Source organism: Neomonachus schauinslandi, chromosome 9 (genome assembly GCF_002201575.2).
Source record: "Neomonachus schauinslandi chromosome 9, ASM220157v2, whole genome shotgun sequence".
Taxonomy (NCBI): domain Eukaryota; kingdom Metazoa; phylum Chordata; class Mammalia; order Carnivora; family Phocidae; genus Neomonachus; species Neomonachus schauinslandi.
In genome coordinates this window covers 139,853,462-139,870,436 of record NC_058411.1, presented here as the reverse complement: position 1 = coordinate 139,870,436, position 16,975 = coordinate 139,853,462, and the positions used below count along the sequence as shown (strand labels likewise).

The window sequence follows — 16,975 nt, the reverse complement described above, 5'->3', positions numbered from 1 at the left end:
TCAACAGATATAAAGGAAAGAACAATAAAAAAACCAAAAGGTTCATCACATTAAAGAATGGACTAACTGCCAAAACTTGAGAGAGAAATTGCTTAATCTTGTAAGGAGTTTATTTGAATAAAACCACTGAAATGGCCATTAAAATGATCTGGAATAAACTAATCAGGAAGTTACAGCATCACTGTATTTACAAGAGGAAGCAGCAAAGGTGCACATTCAGAAGTGAATGTAACATTGTACAATCAATTCACATTAAATACCATAAAAGTAAGTAGTCGGAATGCAGCATTATATACATAACTATTGAAAAGGAAAGGGGAACATTTACACAGTTAAACATTTTTATAACGTGAATTTTGATCAGCTTTGTTTAAGTTAGCAAAAAGCCTCACAGTTTGTAATGAAACGACTGTGTGCCCCAATCTGACCACCACTGAAACTGAGAAGGTCCCTTCCCCAGTTTATGGCTTTATTCTTGACATCCCTCTAAAAAGAGACCAAAGCGATTGTGGAACTGACTCATACCTGGACTAATGATAAGGTACCACAGACATGACAACAAAAGCCAAAAGAAGCATCTACAATTGTTTTACCTTTAACTGCTGATGTCATGTACAATACGTTACAAGTAAGCATAGTTGTGCATTCAGGAGTTGGCTGTACTAACCTCTGTAAAAATTTAGGAATGAGCACATCTGAGTATATGGATACTTCCTTACCTTACAAAGTCAAATCAAGCATTTTCTACTGTAAAATTTTTATTTCTGTGTAAAACAAAGACAGAACCCCATGTAGGTCAAACAAGGAAAACAGACGCCAAGTTCAAAGCACTATTAAGTCATGAAACAAAGAAGAATCTGAGGTAGAAGTCAGGCAATATAATCCACAACCTTTTTAGGGGCACACTGAACCATCACATCTCTAGTAAGAGCTCATTTTTTTAAAAAAGTCACAAGTTCCAAAAAGTTAATAATCCACTCTCTGAAATCAGATGTAAAACTATGACCAACAGAAGATACACACAAACTTTTATCATGTTAACAGAGGAAATGGTTTTACTAAAAGCTGCTGACGTTTCCATCAGTAGTAACCATAGGGAGGCCGCTGGTTGTAACCATAGTGTCCGTACTGATGGGGGTAGTAAGGTTCTTGTCTGTGCTGCGGGTAATTGTTACCCCAGGATCGTCCATGCCACTGATTGGATCGATTGTCACTTGGCCACCCCCGTCTGCTATCCCTACCTCTAAACTGTCTGTTATCTTGCAACCTACAACAACAAAACAAAAAGATTTTTATACTTCCCTTTTAAAAAACACAAATGACAAATCTATCCTGGTGCATTTTATTTCTCAATCTAATACTCCGTAAACGAGAGTAAAAAACATTTTTCTCTGCAGAATGTTATATATAGTACCAGTTATTCAAAACTCTCCTAAGATTTAAATCATTCTTCCAGTATTATACTGGATACACTTTGCAGAGAAATAGGCAGACCACGACACAAAACCCACGATGGGATAGTTCTGAATCAAACTGAAATCTATTCGATTGTACAAGAGCAGTATGGTCATTTACTCCTTTTATCTATTTTGAATTATTAAATAGATGAAATTTCCATTGTATAACTTTCTAAAGTAAAACCAAAGACAATGCCTTCTTTATGGAATCTAGCACAAAGTTTTATAGAAGACTCTAGGTTTGTAAAGTATATTTGCAGAGAAAATAAAATGTTAGTCCACAGGAAAAACATTTTTAAAAAGAACATTAAAACACATACACAATTGAACAGCAAGGAAAAAAATACATGGTGCTGACAAAATATTAAAGCAAATATTTACCAGCCACTCACTGTGTGCAGGCAGTGACCAGGCACGAGGTATGCCATACTGAACAGGGACACTGGTCCCTGCCCTCTCTGGCCTTATGGGCGCACGGAGTAAAGCTGTCCTCTCCCACATCAGCCACATGCATGTCTCCTGAAGCAATACATACCGACTGCCTCTATTTCTCTGGTTCCCACCGGCTCTGCTATTCCATTCCTCAACGATTGGAGGGGACTCAGGAGGGCGTTTCAGGTATTCCTGGTACTCCTTGTCATCTTCTGTGAATCTACTGGCAAACATCTCTTCAAAATTGGGAACAGCTTCAGAAGTGTCTGTCATCCTGAAATTCTGTACAGTTTTTAATAGGTTTCTATGAGAATTTTAAAAAAAAAATACTGTCTCACCAGACAGTGAAAACCCAAGAAATGAACAATTTTAGGCAAGGTACTTGTAAAAGTCTTTGTATACTTTTAAACTTAAGATGGTTTTAGACATTCAATTCAGTATTTCTTGATTTCTGTACCATAGGCATTGTGTTAACTGGCGCCTGGGATACAAAGATGAATAATATATCATGGTCTCTACCCTGAAAGAGCTCTCAGTCTAGTGTAAGAGACAGACATGGTGTAAATACAAAGAGAGGAACAGTGAATGTCAAGAAACAAAGCTGGAAAAATGGGCAGGGACCAAACTGTGAAAAACTGTGTTCAAGACAAACAACTTTGCACTCATTCTGGTAGGAAAGGGGGAGTCTTAGGAACCTAAGTGGTTTAAGCAGGGAAGCCTCTGGGGCAAACTGACTATTTAGAAGGACCACTTTGCTAACAGGGTAGAGAAGAGATTAGTGAGGACAGACCAAAGGCAGATTACTGCAAGCCTGGAGGGCTCAATCTGAGGCAGCAACTGTGAGCGCAGTTTGTTAAGAATTCCAGGAGAAATTAACCACTAACTAGATGTTGGGAGAAGAGAGGGGAATAAAGGATAACTTCCAGGCTTCTAGCCAAATGACTGGATGGGCTGTGGTGCCACAGGAACTACAGGAAAAAGGGTGGGTGAGGATACAGAGTTTGAAGTTAGTTATGGTATGTACATCCACATGGAGAGTCAGCTCCCAGTTATCTACGTGGGACTGAGAACTAGGGTGATGATAAATACGGGAGACATCAGCAATTTTGTTGGTGGTTAATGCTGTGAGAGTGGATGAGATTCCTCAGGAAGACTGTGGAATAAGAAGAGTATCAAGGAACAGAATCCTGGAGAACACTGACCTATAAGGAAGTTGGAGATAAAGAAGGGATCAGAGGGGGACACACACAGATAAGAACCAGAACAGCTTCTCACAGAAGGCAAGAATAGAGTGAATGGTTCTCAGTGTTGAATGGCACAATGACAGAACCAAGTAGAGAAAATTAATTGGATTTAGCCATTAGGAGGTGATTATGTTAGAGTACGAGGGATTGAAGCAGGACTGCTGTTAATATATTGAGAATTGGAAGCTAAGGAACTAGAAATCAACACGGATTACAGACCAAGCTTTCAAGAAACTTCACTGAACACAAGAGAAAAAAGGGCAGTAGCGAAGGGGTTACTGGAAGATTACCTCCAGTTTTTCCCAGGACAGTGTCCCTGAGGCTGTTTATAGGAAAAGAAAACCAATAAAAAAGAGAAATTGAAAATACAGGAGAGACATGAAAATGGAAAGGCAAATAAGCATTTAAATGAACAGCTACTCAAGTCTAGGGTACTTTATAAAGGCGTATTCTGTGACAAAATGAAAAATACGATAGGTACTATCTAACAGCTAAAAAAAAAACCTGAAACTTTTTATCAGCTGGGTTCCCCGGGCCAAGTATGGATTAATTCAAGTAATATTTCTGCACCCACATTTTCAGAGAGCCCTCTACCTCTGGGAAAAGATTTGGCTTAGGCTACAAGAGGCCTCATCTTTGGAAGCCAGGGGACCAAGAGTTCACTTCCTTTAATCTTTATCCAAGACCTGGAAGCCCAATCAGTATTCTGTAGGCAGCCCCCACTTCCCAGTCTTCCTTGGCCAAGCAGTGGTCAGTACTACCGTCTCTTGCCTTCCCTAACCCAAACTTCATCTTTCTACTCTTTGCCTCAAGACTCCTAAAACCTGTTCTGTGATTTGGGATGTATGTGACATCATGCTAAAACTTTAAAACCGAGTCTCTCCCTCTTGCCTGACATCCTAAAATTATTTTTCTTCCTGTATTACTTCACCTTGCAATAAAAGCCTTTGACAAAGACACGTCATGGTGGAAGAGAGCTTCTTCATTAGTTTGCTTTTCCTCCAAATCCCTCAAAACTTCCGCCCGTATTTTATACTACTGCCCTTATCCCAACAAAATGAAACCAAGACTATTGTGTGGATGCGAGAAGCAATACCCAGACGTTTTCTCTGTCAGGCTGCTGCTCTCATAGACTTTCAATGTGTCTGGGATTGGCAAACTGATGTCAGACTCTCAAATCCAAGGGATGATTTGTAGTAAGTTCAGCTAAGGAAAATCGTGCCTGGATTTCTAGAGGAATCACAGAAATCTCCAGAAGAACGACCCATATCCCACCAGACGGGAAGTAAAAGTCATAAGGCAAGGTAAAAATGCTACTCCCACGACCCCCTCCCACAAGTGAACAAGTATCTTTATCCGCACTCATGAGAATGGGATTTAAATAGCATTCTGATGGATCCGAGCTTCACTTACCCCAGCAGTCTGAGGCAGCTGCAATGTTTAATGTTTATGTTGTTTCGATCTGTGGGAGGGAAAAACAACCGCTTGATTCCCTCGAAGGAAACCCTCAAAAGGGGTTGGGGGGAGGGGCTGGTCACAAGCGCCCCGCTGGGCCTCCGGAACCAGGACGCTAGTCCGAGCACGAATGAGAACAAGCCACGTTCTCTTCGTGGAAGGAAGGGGTCAGCCCTTCCGACTCGTCCTCCAGCACCACTAGTTTCTTTATAAGTAACATCACACGCGACCCCGGTGCAGGCGACTGGCGCCGGACACGACTGCCCGCACCGGGCCTTCGCTGCCCGGGAGACGGACCGAGGCCGCCACCAGGGCCCGGCGGGGCTTGCCCACCACGGCTCTGACAGGTCGGCTCCCTGCCGGGGCACCTCAACGCCCCAGACGCGACTGCCGGTGGAGGCCGAGTGGGGTGCCCGCTCCGTGCGGCCCCTCGCTCCGCCCGCCCGGCTCCCTGCTCCGCGTGGCCCCCCCACAGGGCGACAGGCCCGCCGAGGGCTGCGGCCACCCGGCTCGGGCCGCACCCCGCCCGCCGCACACGCAGGAACACCCACCTCCGGCCCACACCGCGGCTAAAGGATCTCCCACTACCCAGCTCTCCAAGGTAACCGAGCCACTGGAGCGGCAAGCGGACGTTCCCTGACTTCCGCTTCCGGCGGGCAGGCGCGGGGGCGGGCCTGCCAGGGATCGCGAGATCGCGGGCCCGCCGTGCGGGTTCTTGCGGGTCGCTCGAGCGGCGGGGCGACCCCCGGACCGGGGCGAGCGGCGCGCCGGAGGGGGCGATGCCCTGCTTGCGCTCTCAGCCCGCGCTCCCCGGGCAGGACACAATGTCGCTGTGTGTGTGAAGTGCCCCCCTGGCTGCGCGCCGGTGACGGGTGGGAACGGGCGTTCAGGAAATGTGCGGGGCGGGGCGGGGGCCGTGGAAGGCCACTTCCGGCGAGGCGAGGGCTGCCGTGGGCAGTGGGCACGAGCGGAGGGCCTCAGCGGTGCCACACCTCTCACCCCTGCCCGGGCGGGCCGCGGTAGCTGGGTGTCCGTAGTCCGTTCCTTACCCGCTTTTGCCGAAACACCCCCCTCTGCACCCGCCGAAGTCGTCAGCGCCCTGCTGCCTCCAAGCGTCTTGCCCGGTCCTTCTCGGGGGTTCTGCGGTTGTACCAGCGCGGGGTTTCCAAACGTAACTCGGCCCCCGCCCTCCCAAACGGCTTTCCAGACGGTGCACCCCCTTTTGTTAGCATGACCACCGGTTTCCACTTAGAAACTTGGATGTCCACAATTGATGCCATTTTTTTTTTCTCCCTTCACTGACTTCCGTCAATTGACAAGTTCTGTCGATTCTACCTCTGCAGAAATTCCGGCATCCATCCACCCTCCTTACGCACTGCGTCCACTCGAAGTTCTCATTACCATCCCCTGAACAGGGTAAATGCACTGCTTTTCTCTTAGATACCCTTCCTTTAGCAGCACTCGCCTGCCAGCCCAGCTGACAGAGCTGCTACAGTCATCTTTAAACGCGGCTGTGATCAAAAACCTTCACTGGCTCCCTGTTGCCAGTAGCTTAAAGGCCAAATTTATTAACTTGAATTCAAAACCCTAACTTTATTTTCTGCTGTTCCCTTTTTGTTCTCCCTTGCCCGTGGCAAACCAGACCGTGTGAAGCACCTCCTGCATGAATTACCCCTTACCTTTCTAAAGACTGCTCCTGTCTCTTTCTCTTTGGAATACCCTTCCCTCCCCATCTTCTTAGGATGTTGAGATTCTGTCCATTCTTTAAAGCCAGGTAGAGTGACTTCTCCATCTAGAAATAAATTTTCTTTCCTACTGAATGTCCATCCTACTTTCTGGACCATTCTTCATGCATTCATTCAGGTAGTACCACTTTCTAATTTTGAACTAAAATTGTGTACAACTCTTTCCCTTACTAGACTGTAAGTAGACCTTTGTCATTTCTGCATCCTGGAATGTGTAGTGTTGGGCTTTGCACTCAATAAATGTGGAATAAATGTGGAACTGTGAACATTCCAAGCCATGTTTAGAAACACCAAGCCAGCAAAAGTGAACAGGACAGTATGAATGAGGAGCTCTGGTAGTCTCCGGGTTGGATAGTAGAGGTAAGCGGGGAAAGAGCAAGGTTACAATAATTTGAGTAACTCCTTAGTAACAGAGTGGATGGTGGGAGGAAAGGATTAGGAGGAATCAGGGAAGACTCCACCCCCGTAAGCCTGGGAAATTGGGACTGAGAGGGGATAGCCATAGGGTGAGTTGGCTTTATTTTTTATTTAAGATTTATTTGAGAGAGAGAGAGAGCAGGGGAGGGGCAGAGGGAGGGAGGGAGAGAGAATTCCAACCCAAGCCAACTCTATGCAAGCACAGAGCCCGACACGGGGCTCGATCCTACAACCCTGAGATCATGACCTGAGTTGAAACCAAGAGTTGGAGGCTTAACCGACTGAGCCACCCAGGCAGGCACCCAGGCACCCCCTAGGGTGAGTTAATTTAAAGCGGAAATGAGCTCAGCGCTCAAAAAGATTTGTAGAATCTTAGATGGCATGTTAGGAATACAGGACTAAAGCTGAAGAAAGGTTATGCCTAAATATGTAAATGTGTGAGTCATCTGTGAAGAAACAACAGTTGAAATCATCAGCGTATATGATCTTTCCAAAGGAGAACGTATTTATAGAGAAGAGCAGAAGGCCAAGGCCTACGCCTCAGGAAATACCCATATTTAGGAGGCAGGAATAGGAAATACAAACTTGAAGAGATTAGAATAAATACATGGCAGCAGTGTAACAGTTGAAAAACTCAGAAAAATGCTTCCCTCCCTGGTGTCAGGAGTCCGGGAGGATAGTTGGAAAGAGGAGAGTGGTTGAAGACCAGTTTGCTGGCTTCCTTGTGACTTCATTGTGGCATTATTTCCAGGAGATGAGGACGTGCACAGTAAAGGGCATATTTCTTTAATTTCATAAGTATTTAGGAGCTCGTAGGCTTCTGAGAGTTTTCTGTGAAGAACTCTAGGTATTCAAACCAATTTTCAAATGAAACTGTTTCTGCCCATTAGTTTTTTTTAGTAAAGATTTATTGGGGCACCTGGGTGGCTCAGTCAGTTAAGCGTCTGCCTTTGGCTCAGGTCATGATCCCCGGGTCCTGGGATCAAGCCCCGTTTCGGGCTCCCTGCTCAGCGGGGAGCCTGCTTTTCCCTCTCACTACCCCCCAGTCATGCTTTCTCTTGCTATCTCTCTCTCTCTCAAATAAATAAATAGTCTTTAAAAAAATAAAGTATTTATTTACCCATCCTAGAGAAAGAGAGAGAGAGCAGGTTGAGGGGTGGTGATGAGGGAGGTTGGGGAAGGAGGACAGAGGGAGAGAATCTCAAGCAGACTCCCCACTGAGCGCAGAGCCCAATACAGGGCTAGATCCCACCACCAGCACATCATGACCTGTGCTGAAACCAAGAGTCGGCTAGATAGTCATGTCCTTGGGCCTGTGGATACATATGGAAAAGATTGCCTTACGTTAGTTGACTTTCTTGTCTCTGTTACTAATATTATATCTCAGTGTTTATCTTCAAGCAACTCTGTAAATTAACCTAATTTTACCCATAATTTCAAGCCTCACGTCAACCCAGTGATCTAGAGGCAAAACATACCAGCAGACATCCCTGGGGAATCCTGGCAGCTAAAGACTCCTACTTTGAGAGGCTGTGAGTGACCTTGGACAATGACCACTTTAAAGATGGTGAAACTGAGGTTCAAGAGGTTATGCAGTTGTTTCAAGGGCCCAGCTGGTAAGTGGCAGCAGGATTTGGATCAAGTCTGTGATACTTCCACAAAGCCTTGCTCTTTCCACAGTGAAACAGTGTTTCCTCCTTTTCCTTCCATACTCCACACATCCTGAGCGAGCCACACAGCCCAGACTCCCCCGACCCGGGGCTGATGTGGAACCCAGAAGGCAGGAACTCCTCCCCTTCAGTCTCCCCACCAAAATGTGCAGCCAGGACAGTCTACCTGTTGCCTCACATTCCCCACCTTTGAAAGAATTTCTCGAAGGTGTATCTCATAGGCAGGACCCAAGTCAGAGGGCTGATCTGCAACTGAAGGAAGGCTGGGCAAGTGAGCTTTTAGTTTCCTCTTGGGAGAGGCAGGACTCATAAGGTGGCAAATCTTCTAAACAGAAGAAGGATATTCAAAGATGCTGGCAGACAGGAAATGTGAGTTACCCACTGCGCTCTGGTTTATGACTTACCCCATTTTGCCTTGTGTTAGGGTTATGGTTCCTAGCATACATAAAATCACAATATTGAAGCACTGAAAAGGATTATCTGATTGAACACTTTATTTTTCATTTATTTTTATTGTTTTTTAAAGATTTTATTTATTTATTTGCAAGAGAGAGAGAGAGAACGCACAAGCAGGGCGGAGGGAGGGACGGAGGGAGAGGGAGAAGCAGGCTCTCTGCTGAGCAGGGAGCCCCATGCAGGGGCTGATCCCAGGACCCCGGGATCAGGACCTGAGCCCGAGGCAGATGCTTAACCAACTGAGCCACCCAGGAGTCCCTACTTTTTTTTTAAACTAATGCCGCAGGAGATGAAGTGACTTTTCCAAGGTCACAGAATTGGTCAGTGGCACCCTGGAACCGGAACCTTCAGGCACACTTCACGATTTAACAGATGTCTTGAATACCTGTTAGATGCCAGGTACTGTTCTAGGCCCCAAAAACATCCGTGAATAAGGATAAAAAGCCCTGCCCTCGAGGAGCTTCCATTCTAGTGGGGAAGATGGTCGGTTGAAAAAGTGACTATGAAGAATGATTCCGCAGGGCAAGGGGACCCAGGGTAATGCGCTGCCACTTTGGAGTTTATCCTCAGGGAGTGTGGGAGTGCGTGGTTTTCATCTCAGCCCTTTTCCTCGTAAGGCGGAGTTCCTCACACTTTCCTCTATCAGGAATATAAAAATGGAATACCGTGTGTATCTTTAACATCCGTCCCCTTCAAAGTGAGTAGAGGAATAGCTCTTCCATTTCTGGGACAAGCAGACGTGGCTTACTTTGTTGGTCTTAGACTGTGCGCCGTGGCAAGATTGAACTTCTGTGCCTGTAGCTTCAGTTGGAATTACGGGCTCACAAATTGTTTTTCTGTCTTTATATTGTGTTATTTAAACCACATCCCCCACCCCCATCTCCCCGCCCCTTCCATAACATACTGACCATTTTCCACAGAGCCCAGACAAGAATTAAAATACAGCAGCCTAAAATTAACAAGCCAGGAAACGACAGATGTTGGCGGGGATGCAGAGAAAGGGGAACCCTCCTACACTGTTGGTGGGAATGCAAGCTGGTGCAGCCACTCTGGAAAACAGTATGGAGGTTCCTCAAAAAGTTGAAAATAGAGCTATCATACGATCCAGCAATTGCAGTACTGGGTATTTACCCCAAAGATACAAATGTAGGGATCCGAAAGGGTATGTGCACCCCGATGTTTATAGCAGCAATGTCCACAATAGCCAAACTGTGGAAAGAGCCAAAATATCCATCGACAGATGAATGGATAAAGAAGAGGTGGTATATATATACAATGGAATAGTATGCAGCCATCAAAAGGAATGAGATCTTGCCATTTGCAACGACGTGGATGGAACTGGAGGGTATTATGCTGAGCAAAATAAGTCAAACAGAGAAAGACATGTATCATATGACCTCACTGATATGAGGAATTCTTAATCTCAGGAAACAAACTGAGGGTTGCTGGGTAGGGGGTGGGTGGGAGGGATGGGGTGACTGGGTGATAGACACTGGGGAGGGTATGTGCTCTGGTAAGCGCTGTGAATTGTGCAAGACTGTTGAATCTCAGATCTGTACCTCTGAAACAAATAATGCAATATATGTTAAGAAAAAAAAGAAGATAGCAGAAGGGGAAGAATGAAGGGGGGGAAATTGGAGGGGTAGACGAACCATGAGAGACAATGGACTCTGAAAAACAAACTGAGGGTTCTGGAGGGGAGGGGGGGTGGGAGGATGGGTTAGCCTGGTGATGGGTATTGAGGAGGGCACGTTCTGCATGGAGCACTGGGTGTTATGCACAAACAATGAATCATGGAACACTACATCTAAACCTAATGATGTAATGTATGGTGTAATATATGGTGATTAACATAACAATTAAAAAAATACAGCAGCCTTCCACTCACTTTTTCTGACCTGGGCAAATGTCAACATGTTTCCCTGCCCTAATTTTATCTTCTGCAAAATGGGAATAATAATCCTCGCTACTTCTCTGCCTCATAAGGTTATTGTGAGAATTAATTATTGCGTATATAAAGTGCTTTATGCTCAAGTGAGGAAAGATGTTATGCAGATGCTAATGATAATTAGTTATTATATGTTAAATATTTAAGTGGCGTGAAAACACGTCAGGTTATATGAGGCATCGGTTTAGAGAATTTTCTTTTTTAAAGATTTATTTATGTATTTATTTTGGAGAAAGAGAGAGCATGCGTGTGCATGCACCACTGAGGGGAGGGGCAAAGGGAGAGAGAATCTCAAGCATACTCCCTGCTGAGCAGGGAGCCCAGTGTGGGGCTTGATCTCTAGACCCTGAGATCGTGACCTGAGCCAAAGTGAGAGGCTCAACCAACTGAGCCACCCAGGCGCCCAAGTCTATGTTTTCTAAGTGGAGGTGATTTGGATTCAAGTTGTGCCGTATCTGCCTGATTCTGCTCCATTTGGCAGGGCCCACTCAAGGCACCGTGATGGCTCTTGTCTTTAGTGTCCTTCCTTCGCTTTTCGTGGCTGCTTTCTCTGCATGCTCCGATGGCCAGCTCTCGTAATCTACTTCCAATCTCTTGCTCCCATCCCCCTCTTCATTAAATATGCCTGTTTCTCTTAGAGGGGACCTTGGAAACGTGCAGAGAGGCCAAGAGACTTGTCCAGAATTTACTCTCAACCACTCCTTCCTCCATGCCACCATATTCTGTCCTCCAGGTAATTTTCCAGAATCTCTTTCACTGAGGTCATCATCACAGTTTAAGTGTTATAAGCATTTTATAAGCACTTGGAAGTGGCATGAGTAAGTCAGGATCCTTATCTGAGGGTGAACTTCTGCTAACTGCCCCATTTTAAGAAGGTCTCAATCCAGGCTCTTGGCAAGCTTCCTGTCTTTGATGACAAAGTGGTCTGTTCTGCCCTTGTGTGAAGTGCCTTATCTACCGATCTTTCAAAAGAAAGGTACGGAAAGCCCCCTCTTAACAGGGGGGCTTTATGTGATCAAGTGTCTTCAACCTAAGTGAGTGTAACATAGGAAATAGAGGACCAGGTGAGGAGTCAAGACCCTTGAGTTAAAATCTTGCTCCCTGTGCCTTATTGTTGCAGGAGGTCATAGAGAGGGGAGACCACCAGTTGACGCTTGAGGTGGACCGGAGCAATCAGGCTCCTCACCTCTCCCTCAGCCTTGTAGTGTTCGTCCTGCCCACCATTCCCACAGCCAGAGTTGTTTTCAAGGATGCAGCCTTGAGAGAGAAGGTGTTGAGACCTAACCCAGTGGAGGCCTCTAGTAAACGTCTAAGAGTCTGGCAGGCAGTGTGGAAATCTACTTGTCTTGTGGCTGCCCAAGACAAGCCTCAAATGTAAGTTCCCTTGTTTATTAAGGCCGCCACCCACCGATCTGGAGTGGCCCGCCCCTTTCGTACATCTCTCCCTGTCTTCAGTGTCGGGGGGCAGTTTGCGAACCAGCAGTCGTCCTGCAAGTCACCGCATCCCTGGGCCTTACCTTCCTCACCTTGCTCCCTGTTTCACAGATAGAGTTGAGGCTTCGGGTTCAATTCCCTTGACTTCCCAATCCCAGACCTACAGTGTGCCCGCGTCCCGCCCCTTCCCCCCATTTGTCTTCCAGGGTCTTGGGGCCGCTGTGTCTTGGGTCAGTGCGCACCCTGCTCTTCTGGTCTGTGCTCCTGCAGTCATTCCTTCTGTCTCCTCTGTTTTCAGCTCCTCCCACCCCCACACCCCCACCACGCAAACTGGCTCAAGTTTCTCAGTCTCAGACAAGACTGATACCCTGCCCTCAGTCCTGTGTCCTCCTCTGAACACCTCGGGTCTGCTTTCCCCACACAGTGAGCCCCTCACAAAGAGCCATGCACACCTGCAGCACTGCACTGACCCCTCTTCTGCCCCCAGACAGGCCGCCGAAATCACTCCAGCAGACTTCGCCAGGACAGCGTTGACCTGGGGCCGGATGCAATGACTGGGTGTCTAAGGCCTTCAGCTTCTTTTTTATCTGTGCAGCATTTGACACTGTCCTCTCCTTGCTCCCTTACACCTTGCTGTCCCCCAGTTTCCAAGTTTCTCGTGATCCTCCTTGGCCCCAGGTCACTGTCACGTCTCTACCTCGATCGCCTTGGCCGACTCCTCAGTCCCCTGCTCGTCCCTAAGTGTTGGTGTCCCATGACCCCATCTGTACTCTCCTAATGTTACCTCTGTGCTCTCAGTTTCTCCTGTGGCTCCAGCTTCCAGCCCTGTGCTGACGACTCAGCAGTGGATATCTCTAGCAGCCTTCATATCTGAGCTCTAGACTCATAAATACTGCCCACTAGAAATTTCTCTCTGCAGGTCTGGCCGACATCTCCAGCACATGTCCACAGGTGAGTTCATCTTCCTTTCTGGACCCGTTCTGTCTTCGTTTTCAGGGAATGTGTCCTCCCAGTTACCCACACCAGAAGCTGGCACTCATCCTGGACCTCTCCCCCTCTCTTATCCCACACACCCGGTCCCTCCCCGTGTCCTGTGGACCTCAACTCCTGACCATCTCTTCAAACAGAGAGCCTACTCTTTCCTGCTGCCACAGTTCTGACCCTCATCCCTTCTCATGCAGACCAGGTGACGGCCTCTAACTGGTCCCTGTACCTCACTTTGCTCCCCTCCAGACACTTCTCCACCCTGCTAATAGGTGCCCCTGTCCTATCCAGCTTCATCTGTCACTCTCCCCAAGTGAACTAAATGCACAGCCATCGCAAACTATTCCAAGTTCCTGCAAGACTCTGTGTTGTGGGGGCGCCTGCGTGGCTCAGTCGTTAAGCGTCTGCCTTCGGCTCAGGTCATGGTCCCAGGATCCTGGGATCGAGCCCCGCATCGGGCTCCCTGCTCGGTGGGAAGCCTGCTTCTCCCTCTCCCACTCCCCCTGCTTGTGTTCCCTCTCTCGCGGTATCTCTTTCTGTCAAATAAATAAAATCTTAAAAAAAAAAAAAAAGAAGACTGTGTGTTGTGTTGTATACATGCTGTTCCTTCTGTTTGCGATGCCCTTCCCACTCTGGTCTACTTGGTAAACCTTAGCCTATTATGTCACCTTCGGGTGGCCTTCAGTGATAGCCCCTCTCTGTCCTCTGTCCTCCTCTCCAAGGAGAACCGATGATTCCTTCCTTTATATCTTTAACATATATAGCCACATCTGCCTAAATTACAGATTCCTTGAGGGCAAAGCTGTATCTCTCACATCTTTGGCAGTTAGCATAGAGTCTGGTGACCTGATACATAGCTGGTGCTCAGGAAATGTTCACTGATCCGGCACCTACCTTCCTCTCCTATTTTATATTTGAGTAATCTTTCCCCATGTACTTTCTCCCCAACCATGTAGAAAGACTCTGCCCCCCTCCTGTGCACAGCATATGTGTCCCCTGGACGCCCCTTTACCTGGGCACCCACGTCGCCTTGTGGCAGCTCTCTCTCTGTGGTCCCTGCTGGAGCCCCGGGACCCCGTGTGCTGACTGTGCCCCCCTAGGCACCTGAGCACCGGGGCCAACACTCCAGGCAGGGAAGCGTTTGTGAGCCTACAGATGAAGGAGTTAGGCTTGCTGATTTCTGAGTCCTCCAACTCCAAAACTATGATTCAAGGTTCTGAAAACTGTGTCATAATCTGCAAGTTTTCTCCCAGCAGATGGTCAAAACAGTTGAAACACCGATCCAAACAGTTGGCAGCTACAAAGGTAAACAGTGAAGACAGTGAGTCAGAACGAAGGTGAATCCTCCAACGGGATGGAGAGCACTGGCAAAACATGTCTCCACGTGGTCACAGGCGGCCCTTTGCACCTGGTGGTGGGTTCCATATGTTCCCTCCGGTGATCCGTGGGCCTCGAGAGCTTCTCAGAAAGGTGTTTGACAGCTTCCCTCTGACTAAACCCCACTGGCTAGGAATGAGCTGAAAGCACATTATTTCTCTGCAGCAGAAATTACTTTTTCTTTTCCTTTAGCATTTTGCTTTAATTTGCTCATTTTTGTAAACTCCAACACAAAGTTTAGTAATTTATTTAATATTTCATTTCTGTTCAGATAGAACTCAGAGAAAACCCTAATCTAAAGACTTTTGGGGGCTTGTGACCTTGCTTATTTTTTCCCCCTCCATAAGCATGTATCCATATCCAGCATATTTCTAGGCTGAATGTTGGGGGGAATGGACAGGAGTGAGAAAATGTGGAACACAAATCTTAGGATCTAAGCGAAGAGTCAAGCAGATGATCGTCATGATGTAGCGCATGCATTACATAGAACGGCACAAGGTGACCCCATTGAGTGCAGGGAAAGGTGATTCCAGCGAGGTACCTAAATGTAGACAGACTCGAGGCTGAGGAAAAACTCAGAGCAAAGTGAGCTTAAGCAGAAGGAATTTAGGGCAGGTGGTGCATTCACACACATACACGCGTGTGCACACCCCAAGTACAGATTGCCAGAAGTAAGCCCCTGTGAGGGATCTGGGTTTGGGGTGTGGCGGACGGACACTGGCCACTCTTTGTGGAATACTCTTCAGAGAAAGATTCCAAGACTGCTGCGCTTCAGGCCGACTCAGCGAGCTCCCTACTGCTCTCTCTCCCCAGACACCCCCCACCCCGACCTGCTGCGTAACATGCCCCCTGTCATCTTTGGAATGTGAGCTGTGACCTCCGCTGACACGGGGCAGTGCATGTCTCTCCTTGACTTTGGCATGTTCCGGTTAGACGTTGTCGAGGGTTGACTCTGCCTCCCTCCGGGCAGGTGAGAGCCTGCCCCCTCCCACAGGTGGGTGGAGAGCTTTTGCTGCCAAGGGATCCTTAGCATTTTTAGGTGGTGCAGGCCAGCCTGGGCAACTTTAGCCAAGAATGAGGCTCGGTTTCCTTATTTCTAAAATGAGATGATCATGATTACTATTTTCCACTGCCGAGATAAGGATTATAAGGCTTACGAAATGTTGGTTGGTCACCCCTGTCTCCTTGCTCACCGTTTTCCAAACCAACGCACAACACTCTGACTTGGCTGGTCTGAGCAGGGGGAGGTTCTGATGCAAACCTTTTGCAGTAGCCCTGTGAAAACAGTCACGTCCAAACACCACCAGCGCTGTCTGCTGAGCGCTGACTGTACGCCAGGCTGGGCAATGCTTTACAGCCGCATTCTCTCCTTTGCGCTCGTAACAACCACCTCGGTACGTGTCTGTCTTGGACAAACAGGGCTTGCAGATGAGGGGTAACTTGCCCAGGGTTACACAGGCAAGCAGAAGTGAGATCTGAATCTACTCTCACCAGAGAACCTAAAGAACAACACATCTGAGCTGGAGGTTTGAGAACTAGGCTAGTCAGGGTTGCCCTCTGTGGCTGAGAAGTGAGAACCCGGATGTTCGTGGCGTCGGTGAGGTAGACGAGCCGGGACGTGGAGTCTGTCAGGTTTCAAGGCAGCTGCGACTCAGTTCATGGTTACTTTGACTTTGGTTGTCTCTGAAGCAGGGGAAAAGCGACACCAGGGACGTGAATGGGACAAGGAGCGCGGGGGGTCTCTCTGACGCCTGCTGCTTCTGGATCTCAGGCAGGTGTGCGCACACTCTAGCGTGTCTAGCGAGCCCACGCGAAGTGAGATGCCCGCCAGGTCCGAAGTGTATGGAACCGTGTGTGCCGCTTGTCACGCGTAACGACGTGGACCTCCACGGAGAGCCATCAGTCGGCCGCTCAGAAGGCCACGTCACCTGGGCCTGAGAGCCACATCCTAGGCCTTGACCTTCCTGTCGTGTGTGCTAGAAGGCGCAGCAGCCTCCCTTTCCCTGCACGTACACGGCCAGGCCTAACAATTTTCCATTTGTGTCCACTTGTGTCCACCGGGGTGCTTTCCGTGGGCGGGCCTGGCCACGGCCTGCTGCAGACGCCCAAGCATGGAGTCGCGTTCTGCTCTAGAAACTGAAGAATGCAGTTTGTATCCTTACCCAGAGGGCCACCCCATCCTCAGGCAGAGGGGCAAGAGTTTATGGACGGCTGCAGCCAAAATTGTGTCCAAAAAAGAGGCTCTGACAGAGACAGAGAACTAATCAGTGATTGCCCGGGTTTGGGTGGGAGAGAAGGACAGACTACAAATGACAGTGCGGGACCTTTTGGGGGCCGGGGGTCGCGGAAACGTCCC

The 16,975-nt window shown here is 48.0% G+C and overlaps 1 protein-coding gene across 3 annotated transcripts; it reads right to left on the bottom strand.

The window, feature by feature from the left end:
* Nucleotides 1–59: 59 nt before the first annotated feature.
* Nucleotides 60–5,225, bottom strand: RAMAC (RNA guanine-7 methyltransferase activating subunit). 3 transcript variants are annotated; one of them, XM_021680687.1, is made up of 4 exons: nt 5,140–5,225; nt 4,547–4,595; nt 1,993–2,171; nt 60–1,267 (listed from the first exon to the last, which is right to left on the bottom strand). In XM_021680687.1, exons 3-4 carry the CDS (start codon nt 2,160–2,162, stop codon nt 1,081–1,083), a joined length of 357 nt encoding a protein of 118 aa, XP_021536362.1. In that variant the 5' UTR covers nt 2,163–2,171; nt 4,547–4,595; nt 5,140–5,225; the 3' UTR covers nt 60–1,080. The 3 variants fall into 3 exon arrangements, with proteins under 3 accessions (XP_021536362.1, XP_021536364.1, XP_021536363.1); XM_021680689.1 differs by having other exon boundaries at nt 1,993–2,193; nt 5,140–5,219; XM_021680688.1 differs by having other exon boundaries at nt 1,993–2,163; nt 5,140–5,219.
* Between the last annotated feature and the right edge of the window lie 11,750 nt (nt 5,226–16,975).